This window comes from Martes martes (assembly GCF_963455335.1).
Source record: "Martes martes genome assembly, chromosome: 15".
Classification (NCBI taxonomy): Eukaryota; Metazoa; Chordata; class Mammalia; order Carnivora; family Mustelidae; genus Martes; species Martes martes.
Window position 1 is genome coordinate 26,790,366 of NC_137903.1, and position 18,154 is coordinate 26,808,519.

General features: G+C 54.6%; 1 protein-coding gene across 1 annotated transcript; it reads right to left on the bottom strand.

The window, feature by feature from the left end:
• Window positions 1–2,722: 2,722 nt before the first annotated feature.
• Window positions 2,723–16,278, bottom strand: PRELP (proline and arginine rich end leucine rich repeat protein). Its single transcript, XM_080824765.1, has 3 exons — window positions 16,118–16,278; window positions 7,589–8,568; window positions 2,723–5,344 (listed from the first exon to the last, which is right to left on the bottom strand). Exons 2-3 carry the CDS (start codon window positions 8,550–8,552, stop codon window positions 5,169–5,171), a joined length of 1,140 nt encoding a protein of 379 aa, XP_080680891.1. The 5' UTR covers window positions 8,553–8,568; window positions 16,118–16,278; the 3' UTR covers window positions 2,723–5,168.
• Window positions 16,279–18,154: the final 1,876 nt, after the last annotated feature.

The window sequence follows — 18,154 nt, forward strand, 5'->3', positions numbered from 1 at the left end:
CCACCTGGACCCCAACATGGGACCGTGACTGAATAAAAATAACCAGAGGGAGGTGCTGAAGGCTGGGGCAGGTCCAAGAGAAGGTGAATGGGGGATGAGGTGGGATTCGAAGACCAACTTCAAGTTTCCCAATGATGATGATGATGATGATGATGGCAATGAGGATATAAGAAATTTTCTCATCTGCTGAGGCTGAGCCCTGATCAGGAACCCCAGAAGCCGTTGGGTGGATCCTCAGGAGGCTGAGAAGAATCCTCTTCCCCATGCCCCACCAAAGCCATCTGTGTCAGAGAGATTCTCTTTACCTCAATGCCTTGTGCCGTGCCCGTGGTGTGAAGGCAGGAGCTGTGTGGGGGGGTGGGGGGGTGCTGGGTGTTTACCTGAGTTCTTCAATGCTGCCCCTTGCTCTCTACTCCGTCCCCCTCACAAGATACTGAATCCTGGCCGTGAAGCTCTCCAAAAATCATCTAGTCCAAACAGCGTATCCAACAGACAAGAAACTAGAGGTCCAGCTAGGTGCAGTGACTTACCCAAGGTCACACAGAGCCAGGGCCTGGGCCTAGATTTCCTGAGGCTCAGGCCTGAGCATTGTCCTTAGTTCATATCACCCTGCCCCCTTCACCTGATCCCCTCCACCCTGCCCACCCCAGCTTGGAGATCATGTGCCTCGATGCCCTGGAAACAGACGGCCTTGGCAGGACTCATCTCTGTCCTGGCACAGCCGGGGAAGGGGCAGATTGCCAGCCTGGCCCAGGGTACAGTGCGTGGTCTGCCGTGTTCCCGGGCACCAGCTGGCGAGGAGGCGGCATCCCCCAGCCCAAGGACCTGCTCACCAAAGGGATGCTGGTTCCCATGCCCCTGGCAGCCCACCATCTGGGGAGAGGCACCAACAGGGGCTCTGCAGGGGGGAGGGAGAGATAGCCCTGGAGCCAGCAGGATGCCCAGGAAGCAGATGGTACATTTGGCGCGCTGTCCTCCCCGACTTTCTCTCCAAAGCCTGGGCTCTGCAGGCAGAGCCTAACCGTCCCCCCACCCCCGTCCCCCCAAGGCAGGCTGCGCTTGGCTCTCCCTCCCATCCCACGCCGTTTATTCCCTGCAAGGAAAGCAAATGCGACTGTTCATTCATTCCCCCTGCCGCCTGCTCCCACTCTCCCTCCCCACTTTCTCGGTGACACGCACCTACAATTGGTCCTCCTCCACGTGCTTTTTCAGCTCTTCAGGACCCCACAGGCACAGCCAGTCTCCTGGGGTGCATGCTTAGGCTTCCCCCACACCCCGGTAAAGAGCCCCTTCCGATGCAATAGTCTCATCTGGGACCCTCTCCTAGATTCTACTCGTGCTTTTCCTTTCCAAGCTCACCCATCACACTTTCTAGTTCCTGTGGAATTCAGGACTGTCGGTGGCATGTGTGTGTGACCTGTGTGAGAACACACTAACCCTCAGACCGTGGTGGCGTGCAGCTCAGCTCCCTGCCAGCGGGCACAAGGGGGCCGGAGGGTCGGGGGCCCTGCTGATCCCCGGGTCTCATTAGGAGAAGCACAAGGCGTGCTGATGGAAAGGAGGTGGCAGGCTGTGTGGACAGGAGTCTGGCCAGCTGACCCTGCTGCTGCCCCTTTCATGGGCGGGTGTGGAAATTTCAGGAACCCTCCTGCTTTTTGAACAACAGGGATATATTCCCTGCTGAGGGCCTGTAGCCACAAAGCTCTGTGACCTGAACACATTCCTCTCCCTTCCTCAGGCACTTTTCCATGCCTTCCTACCTTTTGGTTCGTGCTGTTTCCCCTCCTGGTTCTGTGCTCCCCCCACCTCTTCCCCACCAGGCAAAATCAGATTCATCCCTGAAGATCCAGCTCAAATGATAGGAGCCATTCTGGTGTCCCTCCAGGGGGGGTAGAAGCCCTCTCCACCGTGCTCGTTGGACGCTGCATCACTCCAAACACGTAGGACATGGGATCACTCCATGGGCTTTCCCCTTTCCCACGCTAAGAATTCCTCACGGGCACGGACCGGGATAATAACTGTCCTTGAATTCTTAGCTGGGAACCTCGCACATAGTCGAGGTCCACTGAAAACCTGCTGAGTTGAACTAAAGCAAGTGTTAAGGAGGCAGAGTGGACGGGGCAGGGAGCATCTGACAGTTTTCGTTCTAAAGAAAACAGGCGGCGGGGAGGGTTGTGTGTGCGGGGGAAGCTCACAAGCCCACTTCCGGAATCCACCTTCTGCCTGAAGACAGACTTCCGGGCACCCGGTTCACGCCCTTCTGCGAAGCCTGGAGAACCTTTGTTCTTCTCCCTGGTACAGCTCTGCCGCTGGTTTGTCTTCCTTATCTGCAGCTGGGCCACTAGCCTGTCAGTGGCCCTTGGCGGGAAACCGTAACTGTCCTGTGTCTTTCAGTACCTGGCCCCAGACTGAGCATTTGGGAGACCCTCAACAATTTGCTTTCTGTGGTTTGAAAGAATCTGAGCCTCTGGGCTTCAACTGTAGCTATCGGATTTCTGATCTGACTTTCAGAACAATTTTTCATGACAGTTGTGAGTTTGGGGGAAATTAGCCAAGGGAAGGCGTCGGAATTGTTTTCTTAAGAGTTTCTTAGGAATGGGATCCTTTCTCCACCCATCTCTTGGAACCAGGTAAGAGGTGGGAGATGGGCGGGGTGGGGGTGGGTGAAGGCGAGAGCACTTCAAGGTAGTCTTGACTTGTTCACGCTGTCAAGTTCAAGAAGGAGATTTTTCATATTCCTTTATTTCCTCTGCTGTGAAGCGTGTTGGAGTGTAAAAGTTGTTTCACAAAGTTATCATGGTTTTGAAGAAGGAACAGATATATGTAGAGTAACCCACACATCTACTCACACACCTGTGTACGTAGGTGTCGGTGGCACTGGAAGAATGAACTTGTGTATGGAGGAGGGGCTTCCTGAAATCCGCGGGAGGTCAGCACATTGTGTGTGTGTGTATTGGGGTGGGGGGGTGTCGCTTAAAGGCAATTTCACCCAAATCCCCTCTAGCTTATAGCTGCAGGGAGCAATGGAGGAAAGAGACTTCCTCTAGATGGGGTTGATGGGATGATGGGGATGGTTTTGCTGCTGAAACAAAAGTTTAAGTTTGCAGGAGCCGAAATGTCCCCTGTCCCCAGGGGGACCGCAGGCACCACGCTCCCCTGAGGGCCTCCTCCGAGGGGCAGATGTTGCAAAGGGTGAGGACAGTGCAGAAGCGGGGCTTATCCAGGCCTTAGCACCGGGTTGCTTACAGCCACGATAATATATTGACTTTAAGCAGGAGCCTTGGAGAAACCAGCGGCAGCTAGGAAAGACGGGGCAGTTACATGGGAGAATGAGGAAAGGAGGCTAAGAGGAAGTGGGCCTTGTTTCCTGTAAATGAGCTAAAGAGAAAGATGAGATAGACTATAATGGGAATTTCTTGAAGTTAGGGACCTAGCTTAATCCAATTTGTTAAAAATCTCTGGAACTTTTCTCAGCCTAATGAGGCTCGGCATGTGTCCTACTTGTTTCTAGAACATCCACCCACTTCCCCCACCCCCCACCGCCGTACACACTAGAGAGCTGTAGAAGGGCAGCATCTACTAGAGGAATGAAGGGGGGGGAAGGTGAGTGAGCCCTGTGGGGCCCAGGCTCTGCTTGGAGGCCAGCCAAGCCGCTCCCCTGGCCCAGGCAGAGGAGAGGGGATTTTCAAGGGGGAGGGACCGTCCATATAGGGAATAAATTACTGCGAGAGGCAGGGATAAGAGATAATCAGAGCATGGTTTAAAGAGTGGAGCTGCAGACTAGACCGTGAATGTTGGAGGGACCTGGGCGGGGCATCTTACCCACCCCCTTAGCTTCCAGACGTGGGGGCTGTGGGCAGAAGGGACCCGCAAGGTCAGACAGCAAACAGGAACAAACCACACCCTCACCTGGGTTTTTGAAGGTTGCCACTTGTGCTCACTCATGGTGGGCATCAGCCCCTGGCCTCAAGGCCTGTGTCACTTTGCATCCTTTACATCCCAGAGGAGCGACTGTGCGCATGGCCCATGGCTCTTCAAGTTGGAACCTGAGGCCAGCTCCTTGACCTTATAAAACCAACCCAAAGAGAGGTGAGGAAGACAGGAGCCAGCTGGGACCTGCACCAGCCACCAGGTGTCACTGATGTGCCTGCCTTAGCGTGGGGAAGTCCATCTGTGCTTGTGGAACAGGCTTCTGGGAGATTTCCGGGGCTCCGCCCTTTCCAGAACACTTTCTCATGAACTGCTTCCGGGCTTTGGACAGGATTGGGCCATCACACTGATTGAGAACAGATGGTGGGGTGGGGCTGGTGGCACTGGACCCTATGGACAGCGAGGGGCCCAGGGCATCAGACCGGCAAGGGGGCTGCGGGACCCATCTGTACCCACAGGGGCCCCACCCCGGGGCTCTGACTCCCACCCCTCTCCCACTAGCTGATTCCAAGTTCCTGGAACTATTCTTCTTGACTCCCTGCTCTTACCCTTGAGATAGAGGCCCGGCCAGGAGGGCGTGTGCTGAGAAGGGCCCGAGCTGGTCCTGTGAAGAAACTGCCGGAGGCAGGCCCTTGTGGGAACCCGGACCCTCCACCCTCCTCAGCCATTCCCTTGCACTTCCTTACTGGAGAACACGGCCCGGTAAAGAGCCAGCACAACGTCTGGTGCCAGCGACCAGGGCAGCGGAGCAGCAGTTCCGGAAGGCGGGATCCGTGGCTAAGGAGCCTGTCGGGGCCAGAGCTGCCCATGATGTTGGAGTCTCCAGCAGGACTTTGCAAACCTCACCTCTGGGCTGTTCTGACCACCTTCTGCTTGCTTCGGCAGGGACCAAGTTCCAGGTGTTAGGCCATGGTCCCAACTTACCCGGGAGTGTCAGGGCAGAGGAGGAGGAGAGAAGAGGATGTCTTTGGGCACCGCTCTGTGCTTCTGGGGCCAGAAGTGCGGGTGTGCAGTGGGTGTCCTTGAGCTGGGTGAACCAAATCAAGCCCTTAGAAGTCTTGCTCTAAAAGCCTCAGGAGCAGCAGAGCACGTGCCTAGTCCCTGCCTCGGGAAGGTGGGAGAAGAAAGGCAAAGCTGGGAGTGAGAAAGGAGGAGAGAGGACACGAATGGTGGGCACAGGCACCCGGGCCACCAGCATTCAAGTGCGGTCAGAGGCGATCCAGGGGGCAGAGTTAGGCCTAAATGACCACGGATTGCAGCAGACGGAAGCACATCATGAGGTCCAGCGGGATGGGCGGCTTCAGATGGTTCCCGTCCAGCCGCAGGTAGCGGAGGTGCGGCACGTTCTCCAGATCCGAGGAGAAGTCATGGAAGGCAACTAGATTGTTGGGGCAAATCTGGGTCCCATTGATCTCTGTGGAGAAAGAAGGGAGAAGTCAGCAGGCATGTGGCGGGGGCGGGGGGGGGGTAGGGACAGACAAGGCTGGAGGCAAAAATGAGGAAGGAGAAGGGGGTGGGCCGCTGAGGATAAGAACTGGAGTGCTCTTCTCTGGAATTGGCTGACCTTGGGAATGTGTGACCAAGGGTGCGTCAACCCTACCCACCCCCAGGCTCACTTTACTTTAGAATCAATGAAGTCAGAACCAATCAACCATTGTTATTGGAAATCCGCTCGGTAGAGTCATGGAGGAAGTCAGCAGTGAGCTGGACCTTCAGAGATGGGTGGGACCACAGCAGGTGGAGACGTGGGAGATGGGGTTCCGCTAGAGTGACCTCCCGATTTGAAGGAAGTTGTAGAGGCAGCGAAGGTCACGTCGGAATCCGGGAGTAGTAACTAGCACAGAGAGATATCCTAGGGGGATAAGCCAGACAGGTCAGCCGCGTGGTAGGCTTTCAAATGGAAAACAAGATTCCACTGTCTCCTTCGCCTCTGGTGAGGTGACGGCAGGTTTGTCATCTTCTGGATGAGTTTCTTATTCCCCCTAAATCTTGCCTCTTTCATCATCTGTAGGGTCAGCGTTGTGGTTAGTGACGCTCTTCTTCTACTTGGTCTCCTTCTTCCTCTCTCTTCATCTTTGGAGTAGCAGAAAATCAGTGGATTTTTTTTCGCATGACCGCTGTGACTTTGGACTCTGACCTACCACCCTGACACTCAGTTCCCAAATCTGTGAAGTGGTGAGAGTGGTACCTGCCCGTCACTCCAGATGAGATGATGTTGGCAAAGGCATTGTGCAGACTGTCAAGGACAGGGCAGGAGGCAGCATGAAGTCATTGCTGAGACTATGGCTATCACGCTGACCTAGGGCTGGGCTCCGCCCTCTCTGTCCGTCCGTGACACTGGAGATAGGCTGGGCACAGAGGACACAGGTGGAGGGAGTGTGATTTTTCTGACTTCGGCCTCAAAGGGCTGGATGTCTCCAGCAGTCCGCCCTTCCACACCCCGAGAGAGACTGCTGGCCATTCTGCCTGGATTTTCGGCCTATCTAGCTTTTGGGGTAATGCATTCTATCAGTTCACGACCTACAGGATAAAAGTAAACAGTTTCCCCTTTTCCTGAATTTGTTTTTTGAAAGCTTTAAAAAAAGCCCTCCCCTACTTCCCGTAATTATCCCAGATGAGTGAATGAACCTGTTCATTTGTTTCAAGATTCTAGAAATTCAACAATCTCCCTCTCATTCTTTGGGTTGGAAACGAAGGATTCCTAATGTTCTCTTAGGGGTGCTGCCCTTTGCCCTATCCCCTTCAACCCTACTGCTGCTACATTCCTGGTGTGGATGGAGCCTGGTTTTGTTCAAGGACCAGATAATATTCTCTCTTGTTTTTAAAGCGTCTGTCGATGCTCTGCTCAGAGCTGACATTGTTGATTGAAGCAAAACTGGGACTTCCAGCCTCTTCTTCTGGGCTGCAATTTTTACCCCTAGCCCAGGACCCTATATAGATATAGCTTGGGCAAATTCTGCCTGAAATGTGCTATCTTACGTGATTAAGTAGTCCAGCCTTCCAGCTAAATTCAGAAAGCGCCAGTGCACTGGCATGCTCGTCTGGCTGCCACATCTTTACCAGCTGCCTACCCCGAGTACATAGCTGCCTTGCTGTGTACATCTTTTTAAGATTCTTCAAAACCTAGGCTCAGGCTTCCTCTCCAGCTGCCAGCTCGTGCAGGGGACAGGCCCAGGACATTTCAGAGTAGTGACATTCAGAACATGTTACTGTTTCGCTTTCACAAGAATGTTCGAGACCAGGTTCCATGTCTACCTTACTGGTAGATCTGGAGGGCAGAGAAGCTGGAGCTAGTGAGAAAGGACGGGGAGGAAGGGCTGTTACCCTCCAAACATGGTATTCTGGGTACTTGGTCCATGTTAACCTATTAAATCTTCATGTCAACTTTGTGACCGAAGGTATTATTCCCATTCTCGTTTTACAGGTGAAAAAACTTCCCAGAGAGGGGAAATATCTGTTCAAGGTCACAGAGACAGTAAGTAGCAAGGTCAAGATTTGAAGTCCAGTGCCAAACTGGGTGCTTTTTTGCTCTACCCGCCCCCTCCCCCTCCCCCTAAGCTCCTAGAAAGGATTGAGGCAGTAAGAGCCTCCACTTCCCTGGCTGAGGCCGTGGCCGTAGCTGTGGCCGTGGCCGTGGCCCCGCCCCACCCCCACTCACTCTCTATGCTGTTGTTGTTGAGGTACAGGTGCTCCAGCTTGTTGTTGATGGCGGGCACGCTGCTGATCTTGTTGTGGGACAGGTGGAGCACGAGCAGGTTGGAGATGTTGAAGGAGTTCTTGGGGAGCCCCCGGTCTGACAGCCTGTTGTAGTTCAGGCGAATGAAGGCGAGGTTGGGGAAACCCTTGAAGTAGCCGTTCGGGATCGTCTCGATCCTGTTGCTGTCCAGGTAGAGCTGGTGGATGGCCGTGGGCACCTTGGGGGGCATCTTCCTCAGGATGTTGTGGGCCAGGTTGAGCTGCATGAGGTTCTTGAGGCCCTGGAAGGTGTCGGGCTTGAAGACGCCGTCGCTTAGCTTGTTGTGCTGGAGGTCCAGGAGCAGCAGGTTGTCCAGCTTGCTGAAGACGCCGGGCGGGATTCTGGAGATCTGGTTCTGGCTGAGCCTCAGCTGCTCCAGGTGCCGGGGTAGGGCCGAGGGCACCTCTTCGAGCTGGTTCTTCTCCATGTAGAGGAATATCAGACTGGGCAGTTTCTCCAGAACCTTCTGGTCTATCTTGCGAATCCGGTTGTTATCCAGGTTGATCCACCTCAGGCCGGTGGCATTCTGGAAGGACTCCACGGGGAGCTCCGTTATGAAGTTGTTCTGCAGGTAGAGGTAATGGATGCGGGGGGGGATGACAGGGACCTTCCGGAGGTTGCGGCTGTCACAGTAGAGGGCGGACGGGAAATCCGGGGGGCAGTAGCATTCCCGGGGGCAGTCAGGGAAGACAGAGGGGGGCCCTGGTGGGAGAGGAGGGGGCAGGTCTGTAGGCTCCGATGGCTCATGGGGTGGAGGAAGGCTGGGTGTGGGCCTGGGTCTGGGTCTGGGCCTGGGCCTGGGTCTTGGTCGCCTTGTCAGCTGGCCTTGGGCCACCGAGGCCAAGATGAGGAGAAGTGGGAGGAGCCAGTAGAGGGATGACCTCATGGTCCAGGTGACGCACCTGCAGGGAGGAGACACAGGAAGTCATTAGCCTTCTGGACCTCTGGAATTAGAGGCCCTGTCTTGGCACAAGAGTTGGCCAGGATGGGCCCCAGGGGGGCCATGGGAGAGACCTGTCAAAGCGTCTCTTTGTCTGCCTGTACCCAGCGAGTAAGAAAATAACATGGACTTGAGCGTCGGGACCCCCGGCCCAAAGACCTAGCCTGCCCTGGTGAGGGTGAGCCATCCTGGCAGAAGGCACTTCAGCTGTGAATCAGGAGCTCTGGGACTTGCTGGAGAAGACCCTTAGCCTCTCAAGTGCTTGGTCTCCCCACTTACAGCGTGAGCAAATCATCCTGTTCCTACAAGAAGGATGTTAGGAGACATGAGCCATAGGGTCCTAAGCGGTCCATCTGGAAGGGTCCTTAGAGATCCCACAATTCAGTTGTTTTCAGACTGTGCCCCCAGTTCTGTGGAGTCCCCCGAGGGAGGGAGACCGAGTGGGCGGCCCTGGGACACCCCCAGCTCGCCCCTGGGCCAACTTGAGCCACTCTGTATTTTTAAATCTGCTGTGTAGAGAGGTTTGACCAAAGCATGTATTTGAAAGAAGAGCCGTGTTGCTAAAAATGATTTGAAATTCACCCTTCAAACCCAGATTCTACAATTTACAGAAATGGGGGATCCTGGAGGGAGGAAGCGGCTTGCCCAGGCGAGGAAGCTATTGAACAGCAAACCCGGGACAAAAACCTGGGCAGGGGGTCTCCTGCCTTCCAGAGCAGGGCTCGTGGAGGTCCTGGAAAGAAAGGAAAATGCTGTAGACGCGCTCCGGTCTTGGGTCCGCCCCTGCTTGCTCCCCCCGCCACCACCCCGGGCTCAGGGAACGCTGCTCTTTGCCCGCCAGAGGCACACCAAGAATTTCTCCCCAGATGTGGAGGCTCCTGTGAAAATAAACAGGGCAAGGATCAAAAGCTGTGGGGAAATCACTTTCATTTCTTCTGACTCGGTCTGGCCGCCCCCATATCCACTGGAGCTGCTGGTGTTGAGACTGGATATGAAGAAGAATTTCCTGCCGGCCCCTGTGACATAGCAGAATAGGTCACCAAGGGCTATTTTGGGGCTGTGCTCCCCAGGGGCTCTCGTGAACCTTCAGAGGGGATCACGTGGGTTGAGTTGAATCAAGCTTGAAGAACAGCGAGAGGACCACGGCTGCCCACTGACTGGCCAGTCCCCCAGCTACCTCCCCTGGCCGTCCTGTCCCCTCTCCCGCACTGGGGCTTTCAGTCGTCTCTGTTCCCACACTGCTTCCCCTGGCCCATCTTGCTGCCACCTCAGGAGGTGGTGTCTGCCCCTCCCCTTCTGGAGGCCTCGTGGGGGGGCGGGGTACAGGCTTTCTGACCTAGGGTGGGCCTCCACGCTGTGTCCCCAGCTGCATCTGGACCCTGGGATTGTGCCCCTGGGCCAGGCCTCTCACTGGATTTCCTTTGAGCCCACATGAGCTTACAGGCCTCCCTTGGATGCTTCTTGCTGGCTTTGCTCAAAGGAAGATGATAGAAACCGCTCACCAGCGGCGTAGTCCCTGGCCAGGTGCTCAGGAGGCACTGAAGGTGAGAGAGGGCAGAGCGCAACCCCAGGGGGTAGAGGGTGTCTCCCTGCGCCTTTCACACATGCCCTTCATGCCTACCCTGCTCGCTCTCTGTCGTGCACACACACATCCCTCCCCGCACCACACACATAACCAAGTTCATGTTCACATGTTCATTGTGTGTATGTGTGTGAGTCCTTACACAGTACTCTGAGAATGGGAGGGAGGGAAGGAGGGAGGGAGAAAGGGAGGGAGGGTAGGAGGGAAAGAGGGAGGGAGGGAGGAAGGGAGGGAGAGAAGGAGGGGGTTAGGAGGGTGAGAGGGAGGGGGGAATGAGGGAAAGTGGGAGAGAGGGAAGGAAGGAGGGAGGGAGAGAAGGAGGGAAAGAGGAAGGGAGGAAAGGAGGGAGGGGGAGGAGGGAGAGAGGGAAGGAGGGGGGAAGAGATTGCCCTGTGGCCTCTGTTACTTCTCCATCTCCCATTAAGGGGGTCCCTCCCCAGGCGGGCCTCTCCAAGGGGGTCCACGAGGGTCATTTCCCTGGGCCTCCTGTCACGAAGAAGAACCGTGCAGTTAGATTCTTGGCTTTACCTCCAGCTGAGGATCCAACAGTCCCGCAGGCCTGAAAAGAACAGACATTCATTGTAAACTCGAGTTCACCACTTAGGATTGGTGAACTATGAATTAATATTTCATAAGTTCTATAATTTTCTTGAAGATAGCACAGTCATATGCACTTTAAAGGGGTGGTTAAAGCATTAGTATGCAGAATACAAATATTTTTAAAAGCCCCAATTTTCGTGGCCCTGTTTGTCCTGGCATTTCTTTATTTTCTGATTACCTGGGAGCCGGAGATAAGCCAGAGGTCCCTCAGGATGGGAAGCGCTGCTTCAGGGAGGCTCCCCAGCCCTGGCTGTGGGCTCCCCATTTCCTTTCCCTGCCTTTGTCACCAGAAGCATCTACCAGGTATCAGACCTTGAGTTAAGCAAGTAAAACTTGTCCAGAACATCCAGCAAAGGCCGCTCGGTGGGGCTCCGGGACTGGTCAGCTGGCCCTTGCTCACGGGTGTCCCCAAGGGGCTCGGGGTCTGGGCGCCCCTGGGGCTCATGGTCAGGAGGGACAGTGCTCCTCCCATCCACAGTGAGCACAAGTCTTCCCCACCCCCAGCTCCTGCGTCAGGCCCTTCTAGAACTTCTCCTATCTTCCCCTAACCCCCAGGCCCCAACCCCCAACCCGCCTCTGACCTTTTTACATTCCAAACCTCTGAGTCTGGCCAAGCTCCTCTCAGAGCCACGAGGAGATGTGCCTGTTCCATGGAGAAACACTGCATCTGCGCAGCTCCCCTTCTAAGCCCCAGGGCTCAACCACTCTCTACTCAGTGTGTGTGTGTGTGTGTGTGTGTCCATGCTTCTTTCTTGCGAAAACAGAGTTCATTTCTAAGGCTTTTTACACTGGGCAACGCCTCTTCCTGCTGGAGCCCGAGTGTCCAGAGGCGAGGTCCTGACCGCAGCCCTTGCTCCCCGTGGTCCTCAGTGAGGTCCCAAGTCCCCGAAAGTAGAATCTGTGTGACAGGGTGGAGGCCCCTGGACTCCGAAGCCCGAAGTCACACTTTCTTCTCCTGCCTTCCAGAGCCTTCCGTCCAATCATAAACGCCCTTGGGGTGGGTCAGGAGTGGGTACGATTTCTAAATTTCATGCACTCTTGTAGGCACACCTCCCCAGCCCCAGCTTTCTCGCCGGGCGGTGCTCCCCGCCCCGTGGTCGGGCTCCTGTGCCCCAGCACCCGCAGTTCTGTGCGCCAGCACGGGCTCAAGAGAGCTGCTGCTTCACCGGGGCAAAGCCCAAGCCAACACCCACTCTCTCGCTTGGGAACATTTCCTGCGAGAGTTCTCAGCTGGAATTTCAGTTCCAAGTATTGGAGATCTGGGCTCGCATCCTGGCTCTGACCCTCCTCCCCCGTCTCATCATTTGTGCAACGAAATGAGATGAGATCACTCCCATGAAGGCATGCTGTAGAGCAGAAAATCTCCACCAGGGGCAGGGGGTTTCTCTATTCACCTATTCATTTATAAAAGAGCCGGTTCTTTAGGGAGACTGACTTTTAAAGTGAACTGGCCCTCATCCCTGCCTGGCTCATGAGTTCATTCATTTGAGGCTCGGACGGCCAGGACTAGCGCAACGCTGAGGCTCCGGGCAGGGCTGGGTTGAAGTTCACGTGGGTTTGTCACATCAGTACGGGCAAGTTTAAGGGTGATTGGCTTTACTTGGAGAGTCTGGGATTGGGGCTGGGCTGGGAGGAGGGTTGCGTGTGTCTCCCCGGGGGTTGAAGGAGAATGACTCCACACTACAGTTGACCCTTCAACGACACGGGTCTGAACATCGTGGGTCCACTCACACACAGACATTTTTCAGTACATGCATGTACAGTCCTAGAAATGTGTTTTCTCTTCCTTATGACTTTTCACATGGCATTTCTTTTCTCTAGCTTACCTTATTTTAAGAATGCAGTGTTAGCATGCAAAAATATGTGTTAATCCACTGAGAACCTTCTGGTCACTGGTAGGCTATCAGTAGTTAAGTTTTGGGGGGGAATCAACAGTTACGTGCAGATTTTCGACTGTGTTGTGGGGGTTGGCACCCCAGCCCCTGTGCTTTTCTAAGGGTCAGCTGTAGTCACTGGCAGTCTTGCTCTTGCCAGATTTCCTGCCTAGTTGGTCATCCCTAAGCCTCCATGGCTTCTCCACCCCGATGTGGAGAAGGGGACTGTCCCTGGCCCCAGAGCCACCGCCATGGACATGGGGGTGACCCTCTTTCTTTGTCCCTTCTTTCTGTTCTACATCCAGACTTCTGAAAGCTGTCCGGTTCCCTTTATCTCTTCCAGAAGCCCAGAAGGAGGCTGGAAGCCAGGAGAATCAGGTGGTCATTTGCTAGCAGAGGAGTTGAGACAAGCCGCCTTCCCCTCCAGGCTGCCTGAGCCCCTCCAAGTAGGGCTCGTGTGGTCCTCAGGGAATGAGCGGGCTGATATGGAGGCGATGATGAATTCAACACTATTGATGCAGCCGTCCCTTTCCTGGGGGGTGAGTCAGTGTAAGGGTGAGCTGACTGGGACAGTGGGGACACCAGACCTGGGGGGAGGGTTCTTGGCCCATCTTCCGCTACCTAGTTACGTGACCCTGTTTTCACCCTCAGTTTCCTTACCTGTAAAACGGGGATAACACATTTTCCTATCCCTATATTCTTCACCCAGTTGTTGTCAGAAACAAGTGTGATAAGCGACTTTAAAATGAACCACAGATCAAGAAATACTAAAAATAAATATAACACTATTATGGAGAGACCATCTGTCTCCTCAGCGTCTACCACAAGGCAAAGTGTAAACAGAATGAAGTTTTTTTGGCCTGAGGCCACTAGTCCAGAAGAGCACGTCTTCCATTCTGAGGGACTAGGAACGGAGCAGGGGGAGAGGGCTGTCCTCTGACAGCCTGGTGCCTCACTGGACCCTTCGTCCTGCCTCCATCCCTCAGCATCCCCCACCCCTGAAGAAAGCCTGGAAGAATCTGTCTGATGCCTTGAGCACTCACAGAGCCGGGTCCCAACCCTGCTAGTCTCCTGTTGCTGGATACGCTGGCGCAAACCTCCTCCCTCGGCTGAGCTCCATTGTCCCTGTCTGTAAAGTGGGCGTATTAACAGCTTCCTGTCAGATTGTTCTGAGGATTAAATGAGCAAATGTGTTTAAAGTGAGTGCTCAGTGAGCATTAAGCTGCTGTGGGCGTATTTTCAAAGTAACTGAGTCTCTTTCCCTCTGGCTTAGCCAGAGGGCTGCCCTGCCCTCCACCCAAAGGCAGAGACGGGTGGGTACCGGCTCCCGGATCTCCCCCAGCTCTTCCACTCAGCAATGTCCTCCCTTTGGGGCCTGTGACGCCACACTTGGGTCTTAGAACCAACCATTTGGAGAGACCACAGAGGCCCCCAGTCACCTGTGTCGGGGGGAAGGCTCACTTTGTCTCTTCAGCTCACTAAGCCCACCTGAAGCCTTTCTGCGGCAGTTGCGGGGATGCTGGCCAGGGAAGGCTCAGTCTCACCTCCTCAGCTGGCTCTGGAGCCCCCTGTGATCTCTGACTTCCCCTCCCAACCTTCTGCCCCTTCCAGCCTTGACAGCCTTCCCTCACCTGCCCAGGAAACGGGGCTGCCCACCGGGGAGGGGGAGGAGGAGTGCAGAGCCTGTCCTGGCTCTGAGTACATCAGGACAGACAGCTGTGGGGCAGGGGGAGAGGAGATCTAGAAGGGATGGGAAAGGCCCAGTCCAGTGCCCAGGGCAGGTGCATTAGCAAGTGAGAGGAAACAAGCTCTTTGGAGCTCTCTTGGGGGAACTTTCTGGGATGTTCCCTAGGATGTGGTTGCCGGTGCTTGCAGGGAAGGAGGGGAGAACCCACAGCAGATCTTCCCTATTCCTTCAGGAGCTTGTTCCCATGCCCCAGAAGACGGTGGCCCATGTGGGACACTCTGGAGGTCCTCCACCAGACGGTTCTTGTCCAGGAGACCACACAGCTCTTCTGCCCAGCTAACACTGCCCTGGGTCCTGGGCTCTTCATTCCCAGCTCGGGTCTCTCTCAGGCCCCTGATTCAGGTTCTCAAACCCTGACTGACCGTCAGGAACCCCTCAAGCATTCAACAGGAGATTCCTGGGCTCCATCTGGAAGGTCTGGAGTGACGGGTCCAGACATCTATATTTTTAGTAAGCTCTCGGGCCCCCCACCTCGCCCCCAGGTGATTTTGAAGATCAAACATATTTGGTGACCCTGATCTGCGCACCGACCTGCCCTGGGACCACACTCTTGATGTTGTGGCAGAATTTAATAAGTTACGGGGAGGGAGGGGCTACCTGGAAAGGAGCCCCATTCAATGACCCACTTTAGCTTTCCCCTCCCTGACTGATTAAGGTATTACTGTCTTTTTGCCCTCTGCCACAGGCTCCCTTGCCAACCCGGGATGATTTTGAAATTGCTTTAAAGCGAAGCCTTTTCTGGCTGCCTGCAGAAAAAAAAAAAAACAAATGAGCTACCCCCAGAGCTGGGAATTCGGACCTCCAAGTCTTGGAAGCTGGGTTGCTTTCTTCCCTTTCTTTCCAAAAGCCAAGTGGTTTGGACCAGAGAGGGAAAGGCAGAGCTACTGGGAAGATACTGCACGGGTTGGAAAGGCATTTTTTCTCCCTCCTACCCAATTAAGTTCTAAAGAATGAAAAACCCCCTTCCAGCTCCTGCTCTGGTTCATCTCCTCCCTCTGGGCCTCAGCTTAGGACACAGGATTTTCTTTCGGCTCTGCCATCTCAGTGGGAAGACGCACTTTCTCTTTGCTCTTCCAGCTGGGGAAGCATGTGAGAGTGTGAGAGACAAGATGGAGTGTGTGTGTGTGTGTGTGTGTCTACAGGCAGCTGGTCTCTGTGCTCCGGCTCAGCATGTGGGATGCCGAGTGTGGAGGTGAACGGACAGGACACCTTTCTACTGCGTGTGTGTGTATTTATGTGTGCGTGTGCAGTGAAAACACAGCCTCCCTGTGACGTGTGTGCGCCCCGGTGGCGGTGTGTGACGATATGCGAAAGGTGTGAAGAAACGGGTTCTAGAGTCAGGTTTCCATAGAAACACCTGCTGTGTAGGAATACTGTGCTCAGCTTAACTCCCCGTGCTGCAGCAAACCTCTGAACCAAGAACGTTGAACTTCTGCATGGAGCAAATTACATGGGCAGAGCGAGGGAGAGAAGGTAGAGGAGGAGGGCTCAGAGGAAATGTGGAAGCCTTATTGGAGCTCATCTGAAAGGCGTCTTTCCTACATCAAGAGGAGAAAAGGTGGGAGGAGGGAAGGAAGGAAGGAAAGAAAGAAGGGAGGGAGGTGGGGGAGATGGAGACCAGATCAGCAAGGTCAGTGGGATAGATAGATAGATCTGAGGAAACCTGCTGGAGGAAGGGGTCTTCCCCCCATCTCCCCACTGGGCTTACCTGCACGCACCTGCCTCTCCTCTCAGTTGTGGGCTTAGTCCCCCGGCAGGGCTCCCCCTCTTCCTCCCCAACCCTTTCGGTGGAGCTGTGGCAGCAGAGAGCCAGCTAGAAGTTCTGATCTCCCAGTGGTGCCTGCGTGCTTGTGTTTGCCTGACTTTTCTTCTACCAGATCCTAGTGGGGTGGGGAGGTTAGGTTAGGGGGAGGGACAGGCAGATTGTAGGGAGGGAGGAGAAGGAGGAGGGAAGGGAGGGAGGGAGGAGGGGGGCAGGGAGGGAGGGAGGGAGCTTGGGAAAGGAGGAATGACAACAATAAAGTCTTTATTTGGCAGCCAAAACTCCCAGAGACTCCATCCACACACCATGCCCACTAACGGACTCGTTTTTAATAACATTTCCTTCTGCCGCTGTTGCTTCTGGGGGGAGATGGTTGGACCTATGTTTGGAAAACAAGCCAAATTAACAGAGGAAGAGGGCATGAAAAGCAAGCTCTGTACAGGCCAGAGCTGCGTAACTGGGTCCGGCCCCAGCCTGTCCCATTCCTCCTCCTCACCATTGCCCGGCTTCTGATGCCTATCACCTCCCTGGTGTTACATTCCCAAACCAGTGAGGGGTGTGGGTTATTTCCTCTGAACAGTGACCATCCTGCCCTTCTTACCTCCTCTGGGAGGGTATCAAGGGAGTGGGGTCTTGCTGGGCAGTGAACTGCCAGGGAGATGGCTTTGATTTGGCTGCTGGAGGGATGCTCTGAGGACCAGAGAGGGACAAGTCTGGCCTGGGGGGTCACACAGCACAGGCAGACAGAATGAAGATTTGATGCAAGACCTGAAGTCTCTGTCCCTAGCTCACGTGGACAATATCTCCATAATCTCACTCACGCTCAGGAGAGATCCAGGGCTGTATGGTCCTCACACAGTACATGAGGAAATCCAAATGCCCCCTCTCCACATCATCCCAGAAGACCTTTTCAAGCAAGACCATCACTCTCCCACAATCTCCTGTGATTAAAAAGCCACAACACATTTGCAGATAAGTAGTGCCCAGCAAAACTTCCTGCTGCCCCAGGCAACTACTTAGAAAACTCAGTGTTTACTTTTTCCTGTCATCCCAGATAGAGCCACGGAGCCTGGTGACAGTGAGCTGCCTCCACCCGCCTCCAATCTGGGGTAGAGAAAGGAACCCTGACATTAGGGTCCATGGCCCCGGGCTCTGCCACTTATAAGCTGTGCTGTGTTGGGCAGGTCCCCGGATCACGTGGAGGCTCTGTGTCCTCATCTCCACGATGGGGACGACACCTTCCTCCCAGGGTTGGGAGGGTTCAGTGATATCATAAATGGTTAGAGGGGGGACTTTAGAAACCAGGAAGATGTTCGGGTTTAGGACAGAGATGATGTGCCTGGGAATCAGCCTAAATAATGGAGAAAGAAAAATAAAACCCACTTCTTCTCTCGCCATCCCCTTTTCCCCTAAAGCTCATGCCTTCCACACTCTGCTGGGAAGGTCTTGCTGGAAGTCAGCATGATTCTAGACCCACATTAGCGCTGGATGTGCCAGGCCACTCATGAATTTTGGTTTTCATCCAGATGGGATATGTCTCCTCCTGCAGACCAAGCCCGTCAGCCCCTAGACTTGCTTGGTTTCCTTGGGGTGCCAGGTGGTAAGGCAGTTCAAGAAAGATAAGCAAGATACATGAGGCACAGAGAATGTGAGCGGGGGAGAGAAGGGTGGAGATAGATAGTGCAGGGGTGTGTGTGTGTGTGTGTGTGTGTGTGTGTGTGTGTGACTTGCTTCCATTTTCATGGGGTTCCATCCACATCCCAGAGTCTGTGCTCCTTGATGATGACCAGCTCCAAGCCCTGTCAAGTCAGTGTTTCTTCCTTCCTTCCTCCCTCCTCTGCCTTGTCCTAGGCTCTGCAGAGAGAATCTAAATGAAGCATAGAGATGGCCAGGGGAATATTCTGGAATGTCAAGAGAAGAGTTTGCTAATTGGTGGCCTGTGGATCTAGAATGTCTTGAGAACCCCATTCTAGATCCACAGGC